General features: G+C 38.3%; 1 protein-coding gene across 7 annotated transcripts in view; it reads right to left on the bottom strand.

Moving 5' to 3' along the window:
* Positions 1–288: 288 nt before the first annotated feature.
* The window catches only part of OPA1 (OPA1 mitochondrial dynamin like GTPase), a 108,086-nt gene continuing 82,812 nt past the window's right edge, over positions 289–25,562 (bottom strand). For 6 of the 7 annotated variants that reach the window (XM_019923047.3, XM_019923049.3, XM_019923048.3 and 3 more), the window contains 2 exons: positions 17,951–18,025; positions 13,775–15,921 (listed from right to left, as the gene is read on the bottom strand). In XM_019923047.3, the coding sequence (XP_019778606.1) occupies positions 17,961–18,025 (65 nt within the window). In that variant the 3' untranslated portion in view covers positions 13,775–15,921; positions 17,951–17,960. Of the gene's footprint in view, positions 1,174–13,774; positions 15,922–17,950; positions 18,026–25,562 lie in introns of those variants that run through there. The other variant, XM_073804036.1, reaches the window with a different exon arrangement.

The raw sequence follows: 25,562 nt of genomic DNA, 5'->3' as shown, positions 1-25,562 counted from the left end.
CTAAGCCTCATAGTACAAAGCAATGATTTTCAAAGTTTTAATCTCTTAGAAAGTATCGTACACCCCAAAGTTTTTGTTGACATGGGTTTATGTCGATTGATATTTACTATTGGATATAATAGTTGATACTGATATATTCAAAACTGAAACTGAGAAATATTTAAAATACTCATTAATAATTTTTTTAAAATAAAATGATTCCGTGTTAATATAAAATACATTTCTTATGAAAAACAAAAGAGTGTGGTAACACGAGTAGCTATTTTTTTTTAATTTATTTATTTTTGGCTGTGTTGGTTCTTCATTGCTGCATGTGGGCTTCTCATTGCGGTGGCTTCTCTTGTTGCAGAGCACGGGCTCTAGGCACGCGGGCTTCAGTAGTTTTGGCACGCGGGCTCAGCAGCTGTGGCACACGGGCTTAGTTGCTCCGTGGCATGTGAGATCCTCCCGGACCAGGGATCGAACCCGTGTCTGCTGCACTGGCAGGTGGACTCTCAACCACTGTGCCACCAGGGAAGTCCACGAGTAGCTTTAAAAAAAATTTTTTTTCTGCAATTCTCTTTAGTGTCTGGCTTGATAGAAGATAGATGGATTCTTCTATCTGCTTCTGCATCCAATCTGTTGCAATATGTTGTTTTGGTTAAGGAGGTGAAGAAAACCTGGTCTCACGCAGTAATGGGATGAGAAAAAACAAGAATGGAATAGCCTTTCCAGGTAATTGTGCAGCTTCTTTGATGCTACACAAACACTTGACACGTCAGTAAACTTATCCTCTATGACATAAAATCCCTTGGTCTATCTCCTGCTTGGAGAGGACCTTTCCTCATGCCTGATCTGGACCCATTATGCACTAGCCGTTCAGAAAATATTGGTTTCCTTGCTTATGCAGATCTTCCAACCGACACATTTCTTTTTACAATATGAACAAAATCACATTCATGAATACCATCTTCCATCTCATCAGAAAAATATTGAGAAGTTGTCAAGCTCATTTTGTTTTTCCAAATTCTCATTTTTGCTTAAATGTGTCAGTTTTACCATTGGCAACCAGTACAACAGAGGTGTTTTCCTTAAAGTGGCAGGTTCACTCTTAGTTTTGAGAAAATGTCTGCTTTATGAGTCAGTTTGAATTACCATAGTTGATTAGTCATTCTTTTAAGCAAAGTGGTGTTCCTTGAAAGAAATGACAGTTTAGGTCATATATCAAATAATTGCACGAGTACTTTTTATCAAGATGACTGTGATATTTCGGGTTACAAAGGGTTTTATGTGACACTCCTACTTTGTCAGACTATTAAAAAAGCATGTACTTAAGGGCTGAGGTTTAATAAAACTAAAAATCGATAAAATACATTAATATCATAGCAATACGAATTAATAAAATAAATGAATAATTTTTACTGTTTCATCAAGCCATTCTTTAAGTAAAACTAGTTTGTTTGTTTATTTTAAACTGTGAGCGCATGGTGGTAAAGATGACACAACGCTCATCAGCACAGGTTGTGCCACTGTCGTGATTCATGCTACGCAGTATTACCCATGGCTGTTTTTGCAGAGCCAGTGAATGTCAACATAGTGAAAATAAAATATCAGTGTTATTATAAAATCATTTTGACCTTGTTGAGTACCGACAGGGTCTTGAGTACCCCCGGGGTCCCACCCTTACCAACTAATTGCTGGTGTAGAGGAAGACTTGGCATCTAAGATGGCAGGTACTCTAGGAGAGACTCCAGATGCCAAAAAAGGAAAAGGCAAGGATTTCTTTCTGAAAATGTTCTATATTTTGAGTACAGCTCTGAGAGCTAAAGGAATCAGAAATGCATCCTGTGTTTATAATGTGATAAATATTTCAGAAGTTTAGTGCTATAATCAAGTTATTTCATTAAGGTTAGATAAATGCTTAATATAAGCCAATAACTGAATTCTGCTCATTTCATCACAGTATCTTATCTACCATACTGATATATTTTAAACATTAAATGAGATAATAGCTCTGAAAGCTGTATGCCAATTCAGGGCAGTTTTATTTAGAAAAGGCAGTTTTATATAAAAATAGAATCACTTACGGTTACCAAGGGGGGGGCAGGAGGGATAAATTGGGAGATTGGGATTGACATATACACAGTACTATATATAAAATAGGTAACTAATAAGGACCTACTGTATAGCACAGGGAACTCAATACTCTGTAATGATCTATATGGGAAAAGAATCTAAAAAAGAGTGGATATATGTATATGTATAACTGATTCACTTTGCTGTACAGCAGAAACTAACACAACATTGTAAATCAACTATACTCCAATAAAAATTAATTATAAAAAAATAGAATCAAAGTTTTTACAAATGTCAGCATTAGAAGGACCTTTAGTGAACAGCCAATCAAACCCTTTTATTTTATCAACAAGGAAATTAAGACTAAAGTTGCAAAGGACCTTCCAAATCACAGCAAATCCTGGGCCAATTTTTTGCCAGTTGAAGTGAAAAGTTAATTATTTATCCCAGATAGCAAATGAAAAAAGAGATGACACTCACACGCTCACAAACACATAAACCTGAATAAACATATAGCAGTGAGCATTACCTTACATGTAACTCAACGTCTATATACTGTATGTTTTACAGACGTGAACAGTTCACTCATTTGAACAGTTTTTCAATATTTGTTATGTGCCAGATGCTGTGCTAGATGTTAGGGATAAGATCTATGATACCCAGTGTCTGCCCTTAAAGACCTTTCACTCTTGTGAAGAAATGTATGTAAAGCGGCAGTCCCAGGACACGATGCTGTGTTAGGACAGGCAGATGCGTGGGGCGCTAATGGAAAAGCAGCCAGTCCAGGTGGGAGTCGGGAAGGAAGGGAGGGGTCACAAAAGTTACCCAGAGGAGGTGGTGCTGGATCAGGGTCCCCATGGATGGACGAAGGTTATCAGAGCAAGTGTGTGTGCAGGAAGGTCTGTGGCTCTTGATGTGGATGTGGGCTGAGGGGATGGTTGGAATTGCTATCAGAGAAATGGGCTATGTGCTAAAGAGTTTGAACTTCATTTGCAAGTTATCTGGAGACAGTTTTAATCAAAAACGGTCACATGCATTTTAGAGTCTTCTTTCTGGCAAGAGTGTAAGGGATGCTTAAGATAGAAATGAAAATGAAGGCATGTGGCAGGAAGAGAGGTGAGCCATGGGGCCATCTGAGGTGTGCAGAGACAGGAGGATGAGCACCGAAGATACTAAGATCAAAACTGTAGACATTGGTGACTGGGTTTGGTGCTTGTATCAGGGACAGGGAGACTCCTAGGTGTCTTTCTTGGTAGCTATTACAGTGCCTGTCACCAAAATAGTGAGATCTGGAGAAGGGAGAGGTTTAAAATGGAGAAAGGGGCGGCTGCACTTCGGACAGGTTGGGTGTAAGACACCTAGGGCACATGCAAGTAGGGAGCTGGAGCTGGGGTTTGGAGTGTGGGGACAGGAACAGGATGGAGCTGGAGAGTTGAGAGTCACAAGCAAATGTGGCTGGGGGTCAACCAGCCAGGAGGAAGAGGAGACAGAAAAGGAGAGTGCTGAGGGAGCGCTCCGGGAAAGGCCTGCACTCGGGAAGCTCTGTGCACAGTCCTGATGATCAGCAACCATTGTGTGATAAGAACGAAGACCAGGAGAAAGTGGGGTCACAAAATTACAGAAGTCAAAGAAGTACGAGTTGAGAGAGAGAGAGAACGCATGTCACAAAGTATTAAATGGCCTTCATGGACCAAGCAAAGTAAGTAGAGCAGCGTTTGGGGACATTAGCAGCACGGAAGTCACTGGGGGCCTCCGAGAGGGGCGGTTGGCCGAGGGGCAGTGGTGGGAGCAGCAAGGACGTGGGGAGGGAGGCCCAGCTGACAGAGGAAATGCCAGCTTGGAGCTTGGAGTGAGCTGTAGATCGAGTACAGGGTGATCTCTCTTCCAAGGCACTTGGCTGAGAATGAGAGTGCATGCTTTACAGATATACAGGGTTTACTGAAGATACCAATTTACTTCTAGATCCTGGGATTCAAGGACATTTTAAAAGTTCATTGGCTTTATTTCCAGATGACTCTCTCCAGAAGTACCCAGAGAACAGTAAAGTGGCGGTATAAAATGAAGACAAAGGAAAACCCATTCAAACTGAAAAATGTCAAAGTAGCTCACGTGAGCAACCATACGGAATAAGATGCCAACGATCCAACTTTCCTCATACTCACGTGGTAAAGCATGGCCTGGCGGCAGGGCTAGCAGGACACAGCGAGCCAGTCCCTTTGCTGCCCACCATGAACATAAGAATTCACACAACTCTCCCTGTGCCCTCTCAGGCAGCCTATCCATAGCTATTTAAAAAAAAATTTTTTTTCATTTATTTATTTATTTTTTGGCTGCATTGGGTCTTCATTGCTGCGTGCAGGCTTTCTCTAGTTGTCACAAGCGGGGGCTACTCTTCATTGCCGTGCATGGGCTTCTCACTGTGGTGGCTTCTCTTGTTGGGAACACGGGCTCTAGGCGCACGGGCTCAGCAGTTGTAGCACGCGGGCTCAGCAGTTGTGGCACGTGGGCTCAGTTGCTCCGTGGCATGTGGGATCTTCCCGGATCAGGGCTCAAACCTGTGTCCCCTGCATCGGCAGGTGGATTCTTAACGCGGCGCCACCAGGAAAGTTCCTCCATAGTCTTTTTAAAAACCTACTTTGTGTCAGGTCTTTGTCCTCCCCTGTTCCAGCGCATATTAAGCCCCTGCCCTTCCCTCTGGCAGGGAGGGGCTGCTGGGTGTGAGGTGTTTCCTTGGAAGTCAGGAGCAACCCAAGACTGGGCTGCCTGGTTCCCAGGGATTTGCGTGTGGTGAGGTGTGGCACTGAGCCCGAGAAACAGAAAAATATTCTATCTGCAAACATCCCCGAGGGGGCTGGAACTCTCTTATCTACAGCTCCCAGATGCCAGCCTTCTGAAGTCACAACCTCTCAAACTTCTCTGACGTCCTTTGCCGACAGCAAATTCTTCCTCAGGCTTCCTACTAATAAGCAATGCAGGCTATTTCCAGTAGAGAAACAGTTTACAGCACCGTGCAGTGGTTAAGTGCACCGACGAGGGGACAGATTGCCAGGGTGGAAATCCCAGCTTTGCCACTTGCAAGCTAAGTAGACTGACAGCTTGAACAACTCAGAGATGTCATTTTTTCCCCCCATCTGTAAAAGGGGAAAATACCGGTACCTACCTCTCAGGGTTGTGGAAACCAACACACAGGTTAAGTGCTTACAACAGTGCCTGACACATAATAAGCACTCAATAAATGTTGGTATCATTATTTAGAAGGATTTAGGAGAGAAACACCTTGTACCCGGTTTGGAGGCAAATATGATGCCTTTCACTTAAAAGAGAATGTAATCTGGAAAGTGTCCTGCTTGACTTACTTGGACCAGGAGACACTTTTCCTCGGTGTTGGGAGAACATCTTTAGATGCCAAGTTTAATCAGTGGTAGGAACTTTGGGACCATCCTGGAAGAGGAAGGGGCTCTGATAAGGTCACTCATCACATGAACGCAGAGCATGATTAGAAGCATGGCCCTTTGGCTTCATGGCCTGTGCTCTGCCTTTGCTCTCCTGTAGATAAACACATAGGTTTCAAACCCTGTATGTGTGTGCTTGTCAGGGCCTTGCCCTTCTCAGCAGTGGCCTTCCTCCTGGTAGAGTTTCTCCAACTAGATTTCTTTTTCTGGAAACAGCGATGAATTCTTGGTTACAAATCCAGGATAAACACACACACACACTACACAATAGACTCTCCTTTTTGAAAAAAGCACCCTTTAGTTAGTGAGCTTATTTTATTCAAGCTGCACCACAAATACAAAATAATTACCAAAATTCTGGGCTACCTCCTCCTCAATAAACCTTAAAAATAAATGTGCTCTGGGGGCTTCCCTGGTGGCGCAGTGGTTGAGGGTCCGCCTGCCGATGCAGGGGACGTGGGTTCGTGCCCCGGTCCGGGAGGATCCCACATGCCGCGGAGCGGCTGGGCCCGTGAGTCATGGCCGCTGAGCCTGCGCGTCTGGAGCCTGTGCTCCGCGGCGGGAGAGGCCACGGCAGTGAGAGGCCTGCGTACCGCAAAAAAAATAAATTTTAAAAAAATAAATAAATGTGCTCTGAATACTCAGAATTCACTTAAACTATGAAAAACTAGCATGACAAGTGCCATTTTCCCCGGCTGAGGTTCACCAGGGTGACCTTCAGAACTTGAAAAACTTTGATGTTTAGAGCAAAAGACTTATGTAAGTACGTGCATCTCATTCAATTGGGGTTTTCCCTTAGCGAGGACTTGCCCGATGTGCCGGAAGTAGGACATCCAGTTCTCCCTTTATGAACATACCCCCAGTTTTGCCAAGCAGCTCACAACATGCAAAGGAACCACCAAGGCAGGAGAGTTGAGGAGGTGAGGGAAAAGGCTGTTAGCACACGGCCAGCCCATCCAATACCTGCCCTTTGTTCCAGGCTCTGCACTCAAACCTTCCTGGAATCCCAGAAAGACTTGGCCAACAAGCCAGCCTCGGAACTTCAGGCAGCCTCTCTGAGCCAGAGTTTACGTACGGTAAAATTTTCCCTTCAGTCCAGCCTCATCATTAGTGAAGCTAGAGCTCTAGGTATATAAATGAAGCTAAAAATCTATGCATCTCTAAGAATGAGCAGAAATCATATTATTTGCAGAAGCCCTAGTAATACTGTCACTCAAATCCATGGAGGCCAGAGGTGAGCAGAAAGTTACCGTTTAAATCAGGTTTCAAACGGTGACCCATGGGTGGGCAGTGTGTTACAGATGTTTCTGTCCGACTCACACACTGTTTAAAAGATTCTTAAAATCAGCTGCTAATATTTAAAAGGCAGGAGGTTTCATATGATTATCCGGATCCCCAACTTCTTTTACAAATGACTGAGGCATGGGCTTCCCTGGTGGCGCAGTGGTTGAGAATCCGCCTGCCGATGCAGGGGACACGGGTTCGTGCCCCAGTCTGGGAAGATCCCACATGCCGCGGAGGGGCTGGGCCCGTGAGCCATGGCCGCTGAGCCTGCGCGTCCGGAGCCTGTGCTCCGCAACGGGAGAGGCCACAACAGTGAGAGGCCCGCGTACCGCAAAAAAAAACAAAACAAAACAGAAAAAACACAAATGACTGAGGCATTACATTTGTGGCCCCTGATTTAAATCTTCATGGAACAGAAGCAATACTTCCCTTGGGAGTCAGGAGGCAAGGGTTCTAGCTCGACCACTAATTGAACAAATTGCTTCTTCTCTCTGGGTCTCTTTTCTTCTTCTTTCTTTCTTTTTTTTTTATAACAAAACAAGAGCTATCATTGTTCTAAAACTATAATTCACTTTCTAGATAAGCAAACAAGTCCAAGGGTAAAAAAATGATATAACTCCTCTAGAAATCACACCATACTCTGTACAGTTAGCTAGGTGGTAGAAGGTTTTAAAAAGGTTTCAGTGTATATATATATATATATATATATAAAACTGGTAACACAAAAGATTATCCAAACTATAGGCATCTGTATAAAAGCCATGGTAACTCAGAAAGAGGAAGCTATTTTTAAAGGAAGAAGTGCTCTGTCTCATACGGGAAGATGGAAGCTGCCCACCACCAGATGCTGAACATGCAGACGTGTCGTGTATCCATCTGCCATGGAAATTTCCTTATTTCCACATTCTCATCTTGTAGTTTTGAGGGTGAGCATGCCACGCCTCGGCCGTGGAGGCTTTCTGCTCCAGTGGCTTCAGACAAAGTTACCATTAACTCCGCAACCTGCAAAAAAATTATTTGACACAAAGGATTCCAAAATGTCCTCCTCTCCCCCTACAAGCCCACAAACAAATGGTACAGGAATGAGGTCAGAAAGGAATCCCCCGCCTACCAGGCCCCTGAATTCATTTACCTACCTCAGAGCCCATTCAGGGGAAGGGGTGGGACCGGGAACAAGAGACCCTCGGAGGCCAAGTGGAGTTTGGGGGTCGAGCGCTACATTACAAGATCTGACAGGCCTTTGCCAGCCTTCAGCTTCTTTGTGTCTCTCACATAATAGAGAAACACAAACTGAGCAGCACACGATCTGTGGTTACACCCTTGGACAGAGCGCACTCTTTGCAAATGCTAATAGTATTGTAGCATCCTGTCACCCGGGAACACAAAAAAAGGATGTTGATTTTCACATGAACCAGAACAGGCCCATTGTACACAAGTTGGTGACCAACTTGTAGTATCTGCACATCAAAAGCCCAGCCAATCATAGGGTACACAGCTGGCGAACCACACCAACCCGGGCGCCTGTCCCAGAGAACGAGATCCTAATGCCCTGTCCACCGCTACGGTGACAAAACATAGTGCTTTTGACGTGAATGGGCCCACAGTCTCAGGATCCTGATTTAGCAATTAGTATAATTAGTAAGAATGTAAGTGTCTCAGATATTTAAAAAGAGAAATCTGAATGTATGAAAATGGGCGTGGCTTCGTGCTCTTGCTGAGAGCCTTCGGTATGGCAGAAGCAGCAGAGGGCAGGGATATTCAACTAGGCACTCATACTAGGGGGGATCTGATACTGCACTAGAGGAACTCACGAGAATGTTGGCAGGGAAGTATTTATTACCTATTCCTATCTTAAGGGTCCTGGGAAACTAGAAACTCTCAGGGCAAGAAAATTAAATAAAGAATATAAATGATATTCCTGAAAATAAACTTAGAGATTGTAAAGGCTTCTGTTAATAGCTTTCCTTTCAAGTGCTAAATTTATTAGAAATCAAAAGGCAGTCAAAATTGGGGAAAATAAAATATTCAATCAAGGTTTTGAAAACTGGGGTAAAAATAATTCTGCATCTTAACAGTTGGGCTAACTCAAAAAGGATCAGAGAATCTGTAGAGGTAAAATGGGAAAATTAACATGATTAACATGTTAAGGGAAAATTGCAGAGTATTCATTTTCACTCCTAAGGTCTGGGGTAGACCTGAGATTAGAAACTCCTTAATCTCAGTATCACCTTGTCCCCCAGGGCCCGGTAGGAAACCATCTCTGCAGGGGTTTCTATTCTTGTGGTGCAACAGAAGTCTCATATAATTAGGGAAAACCATCCTAGGGCATTTCTGTAAAGTTAGCTCAACTTGCACTTTCTAGGTATATCAGTGCCCTAATATACTCATAATTTTATAAATAAATTCATTTTCCTAAAAGTATATTTGAGAAAGAGCACGTTTTAGAAAGTGCGTAGGCTTGTAACCAGATTTGTTTTCCAATTTAGACTCTGCTAGTCACTGGAATGACCTTGGTTATTTAACTTTTCTGAGCTTATTTTCTCATCTATAAAAATGGAAATAATACTGCCCATGATAATGGATGCATAACATAAGACGTACTGGCTCCTTTGCTCTAGATTTCAGTTCTTTCCTTCAAAATTTAAAAGGAAAGTCAAAAACGTTTCACAGGATTAATCCTTGGCAAGATAGGATACTGACCATTAAAAAGGTTTCAGGGGGGTCTCTAGATAGATCCCCAAAGGCTCATGGCCAGCGAGAGTACACTGTGTGCTGAGTCCCACTAAGACCTTTATACAGGCTCTTACTCAGGGTGTGCTGCCACCCCTGCAATGGCTGTGCACCTTTTCTCCCAAAACACATCAAACACCGCCCCCTCGCATTAGCGCTGCTCATGGCAGTGGGGAGGCGGGTTCACCATCATTACTGGGAGTGTGCTGTGCTGTGCTGTGTTAAGGTATAGGTGACTCCTGGTTTTCACTACATATACGTTGATGGTAGACAAAAATGATATACATTCGGCACCCAGAGGGATTGGCTGTGAGCCAGGTGTGGTGGCACGTGCCGGTAGTCCCAGCTACTTGGGAGGCTGAGGGCAGGAGGATCGCTTGATCCCATGAGCTCCGCGCTGTAGTGTGCTGTGCCAATCGGGTGTCTGCACTAAGTTCGGCATCTGTATGGTGACCTCCCGGGAGTGGGGGACCACCAGGTTGCCTAAGGAGGGGTGAAGCGGCTCAGGTCGGACACGGAGCAGGTCAAAACTCCTGTGATCAGAGGAATTGGTTGTGTACCACTTGGAGCATCATTGGCTGCAAGTGTGAGGACTTTTGACTTAAGCCCTCTAGACAAATACGACTTCTGTGTTAAGATGTATGGAAAAGAGAGATAAAAACAAAAATGGAACACAAACTAAGGGAGCAGAGAAATGGATAGGTTCATCCCTTAAGAGGTATATTAATTTCAGTATTTCCTGGTAGCTGAAGCAAAGAAACAGGTGAAGTCTTGAGTTCTCTTTGACAGAAGGGAAGCACCATATGCGTTTGTCTGTAGTGGGAAACTTTGCTGGCATTGACTTATCTAGTACCCCTTACTTTAAAGAACTTAAGTGATAACAGAGACATGTCATTAGATTTTACTACTGCAAAAGCTACTGTGTATTTGTCAAATAGGTGCATCATACAGTATTTGTCTGCGAAAGCCAAGGGCATAATACTAGATAAATTAAGAAGTCGGTAAAGGTAAGTAGTCCATGTAGTACTGCTTTCTGATGATTTGGCCTAATTCTCAGATAAACTTTATCAAAGCAAGAAGATGGAGTTAACCTATTCCCTACATACTTTCTCACAAATGTTAGAGGTCTCACAAGCTTCTGGCAAGTGTTAGATCACGTACACCATGAACATATTTTTTGACAAGTGGATAAAATTCTAATTTCCATGTTGTTGCTATGATTTAGTTACTTCAAGAGTAAGTAGCAGAATGGACATTCTGCTTTGAACTCTAAGCAGTGAAACTTGTATTCTTAACACAACCATAAGATATGCCTCTGTGGAGGCTGCTGACAGTTTCACTGGATCTTCAGTGAGGTCTATGGCCTATATATATATATATATATATATATATATATATATATTTAAAGACGTTTTGCATTTTCTCAAATACTTGGATAGGAACCAGGCTACACCTGGGTTAATCAGTTAAAAACAAAACAAATAATAAGAATCCTTTACCACAAAGAATAAGGAACTGATTAAAAACATTTAAAAGCTATAGTTACCCCCTATCAGTGACCTGACCCCAAATGAACCTTAACACTGATCCTATAGAATGCGAACAAAACACACAAGAAGGTTTTCAGAGGGCGATCATATACACTCTCTCATTGTCAAGCTGGTAACAACTCTCATTTCAAGATACATATTTAACCCAATGCCTTATGATGTATGTTTTTCTTACCCTTATTTTATAAAACTGTCTTCTTCGGGCTAAAGATCACTCACATTTAAACAGTCCTGGCACTGTTCTGCTTTGCAACCTTTGACAACTTTTGGAGTACCTGTCTTAACTCTTTGAAGTTTTCTACATCTATCAGCTTAGTCTAATATGTGCAGAAATTATGACTTAGTTATCACAAATTGGGTATTTTATTGTTTAAATTTTATTGAAACAATAATTATTATTTTAAAACACATTTTGTAATATAATTAAATAATGCATCTGTATTATTTACAAGCACATGGTAGCTACTTCACTTGGACAAAGATATTAATTCTTCAGCTCAAAGTATTAGAAGAAAACACATAAATTACCCTATTAAATCTTCAGGAAGTAAATTCTTCAAACTTTCTTGACCCATGAAGATTTTGAACTTGAAGTGCACAAAGGATGAAAACAATTTAAAATGCAACCAGTTTGGGGGCCTCAAACTAGGATTGGTCTGTTAACGCTGACAAGTGAAATAACTGCTCATATAACTGAAATATGTTCTTCTGTATAAACCTTCTAAAGGAAGTCAAAGATTGTCTTGACACCTATTCACCAGAGATATACCACACTCCAGCTATTGTCTACCACTTATGGAAGCAATCATGAGTTTACAATCTTTTCCTGGTTTTGATTTTAGCCAACCACATGAATCCTGGAGAAGACACACCCATGCTCTGCCTTATTTTACACATCTAATGATCACCAAATCTTTAATAAGCATCATTTATGAGCAAAGTTCTGGGAAGAATTATAAAATAAAAAATGGGAGCTCATAATCAGGTGGTAGATAGAATTAAGTGATCTTTAAGGTTCCTTCCAGTTCTAAGACTTAACGATGACTTGTTAGTAATCCTCATATATGACTGAACATGTTAGCATCATTAATGAAAATGGTGGCCATGGACTTCCCTGGGGGTGCAGTGGTTAAGAATCTGCAGAAGACAGGGGTTCGATCCCTGGTCCGGGAAGATCCCACATGCTGCGGAGCAACGAAGCCCGTGCGCCACAACTACTGAGCCTGCGCTCTAGAGCCCATGAGCCACAACTACTGAAGCCCTTGCGCCTAGAGCCTGTGCTCCACAACAACAGAAGCCACCACAATGGGAAGACCGCGCACCGCGATGAAAAGCAGCCCCTGCTCGCCACAACTAGAGAAAGCCCACGCGCAGCAACGAAGACACAATGTAGCCAAAAATAAATAAATGTAAAAAAAGAAAGAAAGAATATGGTGGCCATGGCAGCAAAATGCAATTAAAAACATTTAAAAAATATATTTTACCAAAGAAAATACCAAAATGTATTGCAAAGTATTAAGACATGAAAAAGAGCATTGTTAGACCGTAAATTACAACTGTGCAATGGGAGGCATGTGAAATTCAAGCATTCAAAAAAGAGCTACATTTAAGAGGCTTGTAAGACCATGCATTTGGTTATACTGTGACGTCAAGTTATTTCCCTAGGTGCACAGGTTTCTCTCTCTCTCCCTCGTTAAAACAGAGACAACTTAAAAACTGTTCTCCAGTAAGAGAATTATAACATGATTTCAGTATCTTTAATTACTCATCTACACAAATGACCTTAGATCAAGCACAGGCAAAATATAAATTGCAGTAATATCTACACATGGTGTGAAGGTTTTTAAAAATAATACGAGTTCATTCATAGTGCGCAAGTAAAAACAAGGTTAAGTTTTAAATATTCAAACACAAAGCCATGATTATTCAAAAGGTAAGCATATTTATGAGCACATTTCTATACTGCTAAAGTTCCTGAAACTATAGCATATACCAGCTTAGAGAACTGAAATTTAAAAAACAATTACTTTGATCCCCTTTATTGGTAAACTAAAACACCATTATAATTTTTTAGCAGATAAATACCTCCAAAATAAATAAAAAATAAAATTATTAACTAGTTAAGGGATTTACCTTTTAAACCTACACTCTGAATCTTATCCATGTGTAAAATTCCCAAATTATAAGGTCAGGAAACACCACTCTCTGCAATGTTCCCTACTTATTTTTACACTATTCATTTGCATCTGGAGGCTAAATAATTTGTGGGAAGGAGTCTGCTGGAGTAAAGCCTGGAAAGAGGGGATAATACAAAGAAAAGAGAATATAATTAAGCCGCTAAGAAAGGCTGATTGCTCCGCCTATAACTAAAGTTCAGCTGAACTATAATTCAACCGTGAAGCTGCAAGAACTGCTTGTTTCCTGTCATGATTTGCCTACACAATTTGATTTTTTAAATTGATACCCGGATGAGTAAATTTTAGATATAATCTATTTACAGTTGTTCAGTCTTCCATGCAGAGCTTTGTTCATTCTATTCTTTGCAAATTCTGACATGAAAAACAAATGATTCCTGGTCTGGTTAGAATTTAACTTCTGTATATTGAACTTGTTTTTATTTGTTAAATTTGTATACTTCTGTATAGTGATTTGTTGGTATCTGAATCATTTGTAAGTTCTGAACTACAGACACAATACACAGGGTTTACTGTTGAGAATCTGAATTTTATTTTTTTTCTATTAATAACATCTGCATTTAATAAATACCTGGCTTTTGGGTGGGGAGGGAAGCATGCTTAGTGTGAGACTAGCCATAAAGGAAAAAAATGTATAATCCATGAAAGAAGTTGTATTACTGAGGAGGACGGGGAATATCTGGACTCTAATGTGGGATTTTAAATAATATTTTTATTAGCTATTTATATATTTAAATTACAAATACTGATCTCAAAGAAATGGAGACATCCATCCTCCCTCCCCCACACCTTTCTTAAATTTATACAAAGAGATGCAATAGTAGTACTGACTTAACATCAGCCTTTTTGCTTGGGGGCAATCTGTAGAAATACAGCTGAGGGCATTCTTCCCTATCCATAGCTCACAGAAATAAACATGGTCCTATTTCTTTTTTTCTTTAGAAATAGATTTGTAGTTATAAAGTGGTTCTGTTTTACAACTGCAAAAATATTAATTAATCATTGCATGATGTTTGCTTCCATGAGGGTGTTTACCCACTGGCCAACACTGGTTAGAGGTAGTTAACCGGTAAGGTCATTTCCTAACCTTTGCACAGAACACGGGGGAGCTCTACTCCCTTTCCATTCACCCACTATCCCTAGGTCTGAAGGATACAGAAATGTCCTTGACTACTCAGCTCCCAAATAAAGTATACTGCTACTAGCTGCTTAAAACTGGATCTACTTTTCTTACCAACCAGTTTAAAACAAATATTTCCTGAATTCTCAATTTTGGAAATATTTTGTGGTATACTTTAACCTTCCATATTAAGTGTCAGATCTTGATAGAGATCACAATAAAGAATGTAGATGTTAAATTTAAAAAAAAATGTGGGGTGGCAAGGGAACTGTTACCAAAACATAATTTCAAGAAAACTGTAAAATTAAGTAAATTGTAAAATAAAAACTGTCACACAATGGGCATTTTTATTAGAATAAAGGCTTAATGAAATGGCAGTAAAGAGCAGAGTTAAATGAGATAGACATTTAAAGTAAAAAATGGCCTATTTCTTTGCTTTAAAGTCCTTTAGCCAATAAAAAAAATTATATAAAAAATGAAAAGGATGTGAGGATATTATTGTAATTGAACTGCAATGAATTAAACTTTATATTTTTCTTTAAACATTCCGTGAAGAGGTGGATGGTCAACACTATTCTAATTGTTGAAATAATTTCTATTTAAAATACAGTCTTATGAAAGAAGGCTTTTTTCCTGAGGCCTAGCTAAAATGTTTGACAATAGTTGAAATTAGTCTAAATGAAATTAGTCAATTGATTATTCTTAATCTTTCCTATCCTATGTCACAAACCAACAGCTCTGTCAAATAGTAAAAAAACAAACACTGTTAACAAGATAGCCTAGCTCAAGTATACAACATCCAAAATGAGTGAATTTCAAATGGGTAGAGAGAGTACAAAAACATCAACTGAAGCAAATAGGTAAGCCGCTACTCACTTAGCTTCTACGGCAACTTCTAAGCTGTCAATGAAGGGTTGAAATCTTTCACTGAATGTACACGGAATTGTAATACAAATTAACCTATTTGAGGGGTTTTTCTGTTAACTCGCTTTCTTTCATGAGATGAATATAAACTGAATTATCATGGTCAAATAGTTTCTGGATATAGAACATTACAGATACAGACAACAACTCAGCAGGTTACCATCAATTTATATACAATTGATAGCCTTTAGAAAATTGCCATCAGTTTTATTTCAAAACACCTAGCATTCTTTTCCTGGAAAAGAAACTGACATGGAGTAACATCAGCTAATGAGTTAGTTGAACTAGTGCCACTACAAATCAGACAACAAGCAGGAGAGCGAGCTTCTTATCTTCAAGGACTGAGCCTACTGGCCACACCAAGTTAAATTATCCCAGTTTGTCACTTTAATACAAAAAAATACAACGTTAATGCCATTTCCACTGCTTTCCCATTGAAAAGGCAGCTGATGGTTAAAGTGCCTCTAACACACATAAATTATTTTTATTCCATGACTTTATTTTATGTTTAGAAAGGTGGAATAGCAGAAGAAAAAAAAGGCAGGACAAAAGGCTCTGGAGTTTTCTTTCTTCAGATGTGTGCAGAGGTGATTATATTATGAGTAGGAGGTCTGTAAAAATAAACAGAATTTTCATTGATAAATTTAGGTCTAGGGAGACAAATGTAAAATTTCTAAGTAAATTTTACTACTGCATGATCATAAAAATGTTGAAGCTTAACTGCCTAAGTTTGCTAGTTTTATTAAATTTAAAATATCCACCACCAGAATATAAAATATTTTTTATCAAACATGATGTATGAATCAAATATTGGACTTCATCTTCAGCAAGTATCAGAATTGGTTACTGAAAATGATCAGGCTGAGTAACTCCATGCATCTTAAAACTGTCATTGCGGAATTATTCTTTAAGATGCTTGGTAACTTTTATTAAATGGTCAGAATGAAGCAAGGCTACAATTTTACCAGATTTATTCTTTTAAATGCATTTACAGGATACAAAATAGATCATCTGTCCAATTCACAGATATATGTAACAGTTCGTGGCATAGAGAGTAGAGACAAGTAGGGAACAAAGAAAGTTGGGACAATTTTCCTGTACACAGCTGGCCTCATAGGACTGCCCTGGCCTGCAACTGAGGCAGACACTCTGGCAGGAAAAGGCATGTTCCCAGCAGCAAGAGTAACTCCAGATGTCACACTGATCAGCTTAGGGAAGTGACAATGACTGTTCCGTAAAACACTGGTTGGCTGTGGGCTACCTTATTTCATTGAAAAGACAGAAACATACCTTATATTTTTAATGGGGTTTCTGTGAATTTTTCCCCAAAAAAACCATATATGTAAACAAAGACATCAAGTAAACTGGTGTTTATGAAGAGAATCTCCAAATCCAGAAGACTCTCAAAATGTTCCTAACGTTAACTACTGATAGTAATTATGATGATGAGGAAGACATCGTAACACTTTATGGTTTTAAAAGAAAATTTTCATACATTGAAGTTGTATAAAACATTTACAAACACAGACACTTAAAAACACTGAATTATGTTTGGTCTGAGTTAAAGATGATTGATATTTAGTTTCTAGATATATTTTTGTATACACCCATACACCAGTCTTAACTTATGCAAGAGACAAACAAAGTAACAAAGCATTATTCTAAAGCTTTTAACTCCTTCCTCTCTCATTCATTGCTGGTATACTGTTCTGAATGATGTTGGTCTGAGCTGTGCTTCCCTTTCTAGCTTGCTTTCTCAAATATATCGCCCCTACACTACAAGAAAGTAGGTAGTCTGATTTAAGGGCCTTTTCTGAACAGAATGCATCTAGGGAGAGAATGAATTTTTCACATTTCTACTTTCACTTCTGACTGTGTTGCAGGCTGCCTATAGTGTAAGGCTCACAGATAAAGTGCGTAATTAAATATTTCAAATTAATGATAAGGTCTTAATTATAGCATTTTCCCTTTCTCAACTTCTTCTATAAAAGACTTACTAATTATAATTCTTCAGCAATAATTAACAATTAACTCTGCTATTAAGAGAAGTCTTCCAATATACAATACTTTATTGGGAACTGCTTATAATGCCAGACTACAGAATTAAACAAGAGCCCATATATTCAGAAGAGTCCTAAATTCTACAGCTATCTAAGTTACTTTAAATTGAAAAATGGTTTATTTAAACGTTGAGAATAAGATTAAGAACAATTGTTAAAATTTTTAGTCAAGACAAATAAAAAGCTTTGCAAGTGAACATATACACAATTATCCATTGAATATGAACAATGAGAAATAAAACAATGAGAGCTAAAGCTCAATTCTTCACATACAGAAACTCTATGAGCCACCTGCACACTATGAAATATCTTAGCTTTATTGACCTTTCTTCTGTTCAAAGAGTTCTAGAGGATATTTTTAGTCTAGTCACAAGGCAATCAAGTTATTCAAAGGAACATCATACATACAAAATTTAGAATCTAGTTTCAGAAATTCCTCCTTTTTAAATTATTTAATTATATTAAGATTATTATTAAGGAACAAGTTGGATATAGTTAAATAGAATGATTATTAAAATAAGTCTAAAATATAAATTTTGTGTTTAGTCATTACCAACGCAGTAAGAGGTTTTTTACTCACTTATTACAATTTATTTCTCCTGATGAAGAGCTTCAATAAAAGCATCAAGTTTTTCTTGAATTTCTCTAACTTTCTCTGTGGAGATAAAAAGAGATAATAAATTAGTTAAAAACAAATTTATTTTTCAAAGGCATCACAAATCATAGAAGATAAATGGTTTGGGATACTTTAACGACTTGGGAAAAGGGGGGAAAATTACCTTAGCACCACACTCCATCTTATAGCCAAATAAAGTTCGAACAGATTATGTAATAGCAAGAGCTTCTAAATTTTTGGAAGGGGAGGAGCATGGGTGGGGGTTTGTGACAGATACCTTTGAGGATTTAATACAAGCTGTGGATCCTTACACAGAAAAATGCAAGTATAGATAAATATACCATTATGTATAGAATTTTAAGGAGTTGTCAGATTCTCTGGAGTCTAACCAAGGACTCACAGTTAGCATTACCTGGAACAGAGGAAAATATACAATAATGAAACCATTTGTTAAAATTAGAAGAGAATACAGGTGAGTATATAACTGGCCTTCAACTGGGAAATGACTTTCTAAGTATGAAGTAATGGGAAGAGTTACAAAGATCAACCAATATGACATTAAAATGTACCCTTTATATGTCAAAATGTCCTAAAATTGAACGGCAAAAGAAATTGTACAAAATATTTTCAACAAACGTGAAAAAGGAAATAACACTTTAAAAAATAAAAACGTACTTTGCTTGCTGTGAATGAGGAAAGGAAAGTTTAAAAACACCAGAACCACTGATGACAGATTTATTTTATTTGATTTTAGGTTTTCATGTTTATAGATGTTCAAATAAAATCTACAATTTCTCTCTGAAATATAAAAATTTCCTTCAAAATGTAAACTACTCACAGGACACACGCCTATCTCTTAATATTAAAAACAGAAGTCATGATTTATTCTACTTCACTAACCTAATCATGCAGCTCCCATTTTAAAATACAGGTTATAGTAAGCATGGTAACAAATATTTTTGTCCTGTTAACACAATTTAACATGTTGGTGAGAATTATCAATTAAAGTGAAATGACTGGTTCAAAGCTGGTGATCTAGAGGCAAAACTTCAAAGCATTCTACTTAGAGAAAAAAACATGTAAGAGGTATTAATAGTCAACATTTATATTTCCCCCCGCCCAGAACTTCACGCATACTTTATTTGTTGGCAGTCACTGAATGGCTGCATAGTGCAAAGCCTGAATAAGACAATAGTCTCACTCTCATAATGTTTATATTCTTTTTCAGATTTTTTTAAAAATTGACGTATAGTTGATTTACAACATTTCTATCTTTTAAAAGATACAAATTGTATCATTTAAAAATAAATAATCTGCAATTGAAGATATAAGTATCCCTTTTTAACAGTGAGACAGCATTTGTGATGAGTAGCCAATAAAAAGAACTATCCTTTTTGTAAATTCTTATTAGCATTGCAGGAACTCAACACAGCCTACCAGGGTTGCATATAAAGAATGTAATGTCTTCATCTTCTTTTTCCAGTAATTCAGCACTTCTAATTCTTGATATTAGACTGAGACTAACACACACCAAAAAAAGCCAGGGGAGGGGGATCCCCTATTGTTTTAATCAAATTATTTACTGAGAAAATATGATTTTAGTTATCACAAAGGCAGGAGTAACTCCTTATATATAAAAAATTAAACTCTTGGAAGTTTAGTTTGTACTTTTTGGTAGTATGTTTTGTTTTTTTTTGTTTTTAAACTAGCAGTCAAACCAGTAAACATACTTCCTTTCTCAAAATAAGGCCACATTTCTTATTTTAAAAATTATTTCATGTAGTTGCTTAGAAAGAGTTCACCTATTTTCTTCATTGAACATTTAGAGAATTCCAGATACTATAGGTCATCAGTTGAAGAATTTTTAAAGGGGGATGGGAAACAGGTGGAAAAAAGTTTTCTAAACTGTCTCAAAATTTTGGAAATGGATGGGGTCTTTAAAAAAACATCTAGCTTAAATAGCACAAAACATGGAAATCTAAACCAAGTGTTCAGAGCCTTAGCAGCTCTCTAACATTAGACTGAGAACTATTTCTACTTGGGAAAACTGTACTGTATGAAGAAAGGAAATCATTCTATCTGCTCCATGATCAGAGTACAATCAGGCAGCTGAACGGCCAGCTCTACCCATCCTTTTGCCCTGTCAATGACCTCTATGTTCAGCTGGACAGACTATCTGTGAGTGAGTGATACAGTAGCATCCCTCACAAGACACTGTTCAGAGCAAGATCTATTTGTATTGAAAGAAGCCAAGAGCCACTCTGATGCATGTGCCTAATTGTGGAATCTGAATCAAATTCAAATTCTTCTAAAATTAGAGATAAGTGATGTTTTATGTAAATGAAACTTTAAAAAAAACTAATTAATTTAAATATGAAAACCACAGAATAAAAAATTACCAAATTTCCCTTTAAGAAGCTTTTATACAAAATATTTTATAATCGGAATATCAGGACACTGTACTGAAACCTCAAGAATGACACAAAACATTAGTAAGTTACTAGGAAGTAATGCGGGGAGAGGAGAGAAGAGGATGGAAGTAAATGTTAAAAGAAAAAAGAATAGTTGTGATAAATGTATCCTTTTAATACTAAATTGAAAAACACATTTCTTCATTCATTCCTTCACTTATACAATGTACTTAATGGAGTGACATGGGGACACACATTATACCCTGCCTTTGAGAAAAATTCCTTGCTTACTTTCTACCTCTCTCTAAGTCTGTAAGTGTCTACTATGTTTTGCGTGATGTCAGATCCCACATTTCATTTGGTCCTCATACAACCCAGCAGGTTTCACTGCCAAAGATGAGGACATTAAGCCTGGAGAGTTAGCCTTGTCCACACTCCTCCAGTTAAGAAACACATACTAGATCTGCTACCATATGCAGACTCTAAATGGTAACAAAACAAATGCTATTATTTCAAATGTATTTGGTGAAAGTTTTACCTTTTATGTAAGATAAGACATTTTGATAAAAATTAGGGAGTGAGATAGTTACCGAGCACCTCCTAAGTAGTTCTGTGCCTAGAAATGTCTAAAAAATGTACACTATGCTACCATACTCGGATGAATATTATTACCTCTTGAGGGGACTAGATCTATACACACTTGGAGAGACCCTTGGAGAACAATATAAGAGTAGGAAACTGGCCCAAAAACGTTTAGCATCTTCAGTGTCTACAACAATGTCTGACTCGCTATATATGCTCAATATTTGATAAATGAAGTTCCCAAAAGTATGGCATGGAAAATGAGGGCTATCGGTTATCAAGAAGGGAAAAAAAGCACTTAACGTGCTTCCTGGATGTTATGCCAGGATCACAAGAGCTAGAGCAAGTCTGAGAACAGGAGGCAGGGTATACACTGACAATGAAGCTCAAGGAAAGCTGGTGGGTCACCTGAACCACATAAAGCACCAAGGAACAGAGAATACTCAGGTCTTAGAACACAATAGCATTTTGTGGGGGCGGGGGGGGGGGAATAGGGGGTGGGGTGAGGGACAACTTAATTATTGCACCTTAAGAAGGCTAAAATATGCTGACTACACAAGCACACACAAGCATGATTTCATGCTTTGCAAGGAAGCTATATTACAAATAATATAGCAGCATTATTTTCCATATTTGAATTCATTCATTTTAAATTCTGATGTAAGGTTCCAGCACTGTCTTGTATACCAACTATGCCTCCTGGCTGCACAGAAAACTGAGTTATGTGTAAAAATCAAATTGGAATGTTAGCAACTAACACTTAACACTTTCTGATCCTTCCAAATTAATGTTTCACTATTACAGTGTTTTCAAATCCCCAAATATTACAGTATTTAATTTTTTCACCATTAGAACTTACTTTCCCACAGAAAAATGTGTATATATTAGCATGGCTAATTATAGAGCAAACTCCTTTTTCTATTAAATATTTGCAATAAATATTTATATAGTTAAAGAATTCTTATAAATTTGTGATTTACTTGATAAACTAAACCAACTCAGGAAGGGATTAACAAACTGCTATTTTTGTTACACTGAAATAGCCAATTCCACATGTAGTGAATACTGAGTCTACTTTCCATTTGTCCAATGTTTACTTAAAAGATGAACAATTTCAAACATCAATTCATTGTGCTTCTTGATTGAGTCATGAATATTCCCATAATCCCCAACTCATAAACCGTCAGTCTCAGTGAATGAAGTTCCTTCTCTTTTTTCTTTTCTTCGGATGACTTGACACTCATTCATGTTTTGGGTCTCTTTATCTCCACATGAAATGATACTGCTACTCTCATTTTTTTTTTTGAGACTTCTGATACTTGCTCTAAAAGTCTCAAATATAGACTAATCTGTAATTAGGATTTGAATACACTGTGAATACCAAAAGGCCAAACCCGGGAGAAGGTTCACTTCAGTGGTTAATAACAGTTTAGAACAGGAACAAAGAATCACACACAAAACACTACCACATGAACTGAAATAAACCTTTTACAGCTTTTGATCTTTTTAGAGAAAGCATAAAGAAACGAGCTGCAAACTTACTAATGCAGTGTATTTTAAACAAACCACACATCCAAAGATCCAAATGTACCTTAACAGAACTGCTTCATAACATACTGCATACACATTTTGTACCAAGCTTGAGGACACCTTGTAGGTGAGATTTTGCTATAAAAAGCTGTTCACTAAAAGAAGGAACACTTCTTATTATGTTATATATGTTGCTCCTAAACAGGCTTGCTTTTCATTAAACAATTACACTGTAAGTGCTCTTTAGAAATTCAGTATCTAAAGGAATCATCTAGGGAAACAAGCAAAGAAAAACAACAACAAAAAAAAGTGAATAATAGACCAGATTCAAGAGTCTCAAAACTACAGTCGAAATCTTAGACTTGGCACAAGAAAAGATGTACACCTCTTACAGTTGAAAGGAAGAGCCAAAGAGATACAGAGTCAAAGATGTATAGCTAAATCTAACACTTATCTTCTGAATCTTGGCCCTGTAGTGTTTTTTCCCTACAAATAGGTATGATTATTTTTAAACAGACTCATTAATGAAGACAAACAGTATACTTTTGCTTGTTAGAGAAGAAGGAGGCATCGTTTCCTATGTCCTGGAAAGCTGTTTGAGACTTGGACAGTAATTGTAAAGCTGGGTGGGGTCCCAGACTTCCAGGAGTCTGTGAGGTGGAAATAGAGTTCTCTGGGTTATTTCCATTGTTTCAAAAGTTCAAATGGATATCTTTGTTTGGGCCAGAATTACATCAACTCTTGTAACAATTAGTTATTTAGGCTGATTAAAGATATAATTGCAATTTTATGTTTCAAACTAAAACTATGTGCATTGTAGACAAATCCTATAAAACATGGACTTCACAAGAGTATACAATAATGAAAGGAGTGTTTGATGAAAAAAAAAATGTTAGGAATCCCTGGTCTAATGCCCCTAACAATCAATGGAGTAGTTATTTCATATGACTTTTTATCAAGATGAGAACATAATGTATTAACAGGTATACGATAACGTGATCAGGGGAACTAAGTTTCTAGTCCTGGTTTTGCCTTTAATCTTACAACTGCAGACAAATCACGGTGCTAGTTTCTTTATCTCTAAAATGAGGGAATCAGTCTAAAAAAAGACCATATTACTTTAAAATTTAGGACTGAAATGTACTATTCTAACTGATCATGTTTTAATTGTACCTTTTAAAACTTGTAAATGGTCTTTTCTTTGTTCTTTAGTATCTTTTTATTTGATGTTAAGCTCCTAGTAAAAAATGCAACCACAAGTGATAATATTATTCTCATAGGGTTACAGAATTCATTTTAGAAAGATCAGTTTTATACTGTTTTTCTTCCCCCGGGAATCAACGTGTGACTGTTTGTATGAATTACCTACTTACAAAAAAGCCTGTCATTTAAAATCACTCAGCAAGTGCTCCAGCACTTGCTATGTAATAGATGCCCATGAATATTCATTCATTGCTCATTCATTTATTTATTGGTGAGTGATCTGACTTAACCAATACTTAATCCAAACATTAAAGATGATTATTTTAAAAATTTGCTATTTCAGACCCCAAAACAATATGATTTAGAAAGAAAGCTGCCATAATAAAGTCTGTGAAGTAAATTATAATTTATGTCTGCTGAATGTATAAACAACTCAAAGTGACTTGTGAATAAATTCAGCCTAAATTTTAAAAACAACTTTAACTGAGCATTTCTACCACGCTCCTTTCTGGCTAATCAAAACCTCTTAAAAAATACTTTCTTGAATTTTGAAGCCTATTCTCCAAAAGACTTTAGTATGGATGAACAAAGAGTAGCTTTATACCCAGGCCTTTATATTGGTTAGGCCCTTAAACTTTCATAAATAGATGGCAACCCTAATTTCATCTCAGCTATTAATTCTTATGGACCTGCCCTTAACCAACAGTCACACCATTCCAGGCGCTTGTCAGTGTCAATCAGTGTAAAATCTTCAACTTTCTCTACCTGATACTTATTAAAAGGCTCAGTTGCAAGAAGAAATCACATTTATGGAAAATTGTATGGGGGATATATAATTCATCTATTTCTCTAGATGCTATATATTTCATCTTTAGATAAGCCAAACCAAATAGCTATTTATTTAGATGGCATCATTCTGATTTTGTCCAGAATTGCTTGTTACTGGCCTACACTGAGGAATGTTACAATAAAGAGCCCCATGAAATTCATGATTATGTGCAGTCATTTGATTCAGTATATCATATAACTCAGTGTTCCTCTTATGAGGACTAGTGACTTTTCTCTCAGGTGTGTGTACCAGGTATATCTATGCTTCAACTAAGCAACTGCTGTGCTGTTGTCTGAGAGCTACCATAAATCATGTAATCAACTCTGTTTTCCATTTTGCATCAGCTACTGAAAGCAACTCCCCCTAAAACGAAGTTCCCCTGCAGGGCTTATGATTAACCTCTCTACCCGAAACTTTATCCCTTTTCTTGTCCCGTCCCTGTCCCCCTGAAGATTGAGAAGTAGCAAAGAAAAGAGGGGACTGAAACCGAGCAGGACCCCACGGAGCATTCCCCAGGTACAAGGCCCTCCATGTCCCCTGTTTCGTGTTTGACCTTCCCTGAGTTCCAAAGAGCAGACTCACGCAGTTAACGATTAGAACAGAGTCACAGGACTCCTAGTTCCTCTTGAAGGGATGTAGATGACAATCTGACGCATATCTTGTTGTTCTGTGGAAACTAAGACGCCATACCCAGTGGAGGAAGGTGACTACATGCTGTCGGCAAGCAAGTAGACCCCAGACTTCTTGGAACTGGAAAGTTGATGACTGAGATTCCCTAAACATCATCCTGTTACCTCACCACCAGCCAATCAGAAGAATGTCCACGAGCTGATCAGGCACCCTGTGAACTTCACACTTAATGGTTGCCTTTAAAAACCGTTCCTGAAAGCCAGCACGGAGTTCAGGTCTTTTGAGCACGAGCTGCCTGCTCTTGCTTGGGGTCCTACAATAAATGCTGTACTTTCCTTCACCACAGCCCAGTGTCAGTTGATTGGCTTTGTTGTGCATAGGGCGAGTGGAC

Source organism: Tursiops truncatus, chromosome 4 (genome assembly GCF_011762595.2).
Source record: "Tursiops truncatus isolate mTurTru1 chromosome 4, mTurTru1.mat.Y, whole genome shotgun sequence".
Taxonomy (NCBI): Eukaryota; Metazoa; Chordata; class Mammalia; order Artiodactyla; family Delphinidae; genus Tursiops; species Tursiops truncatus.
The sequence above is the reverse complement of the archived record's forward strand: the minus strand, read 5'-3'. Positions and strand labels throughout refer to the sequence as shown.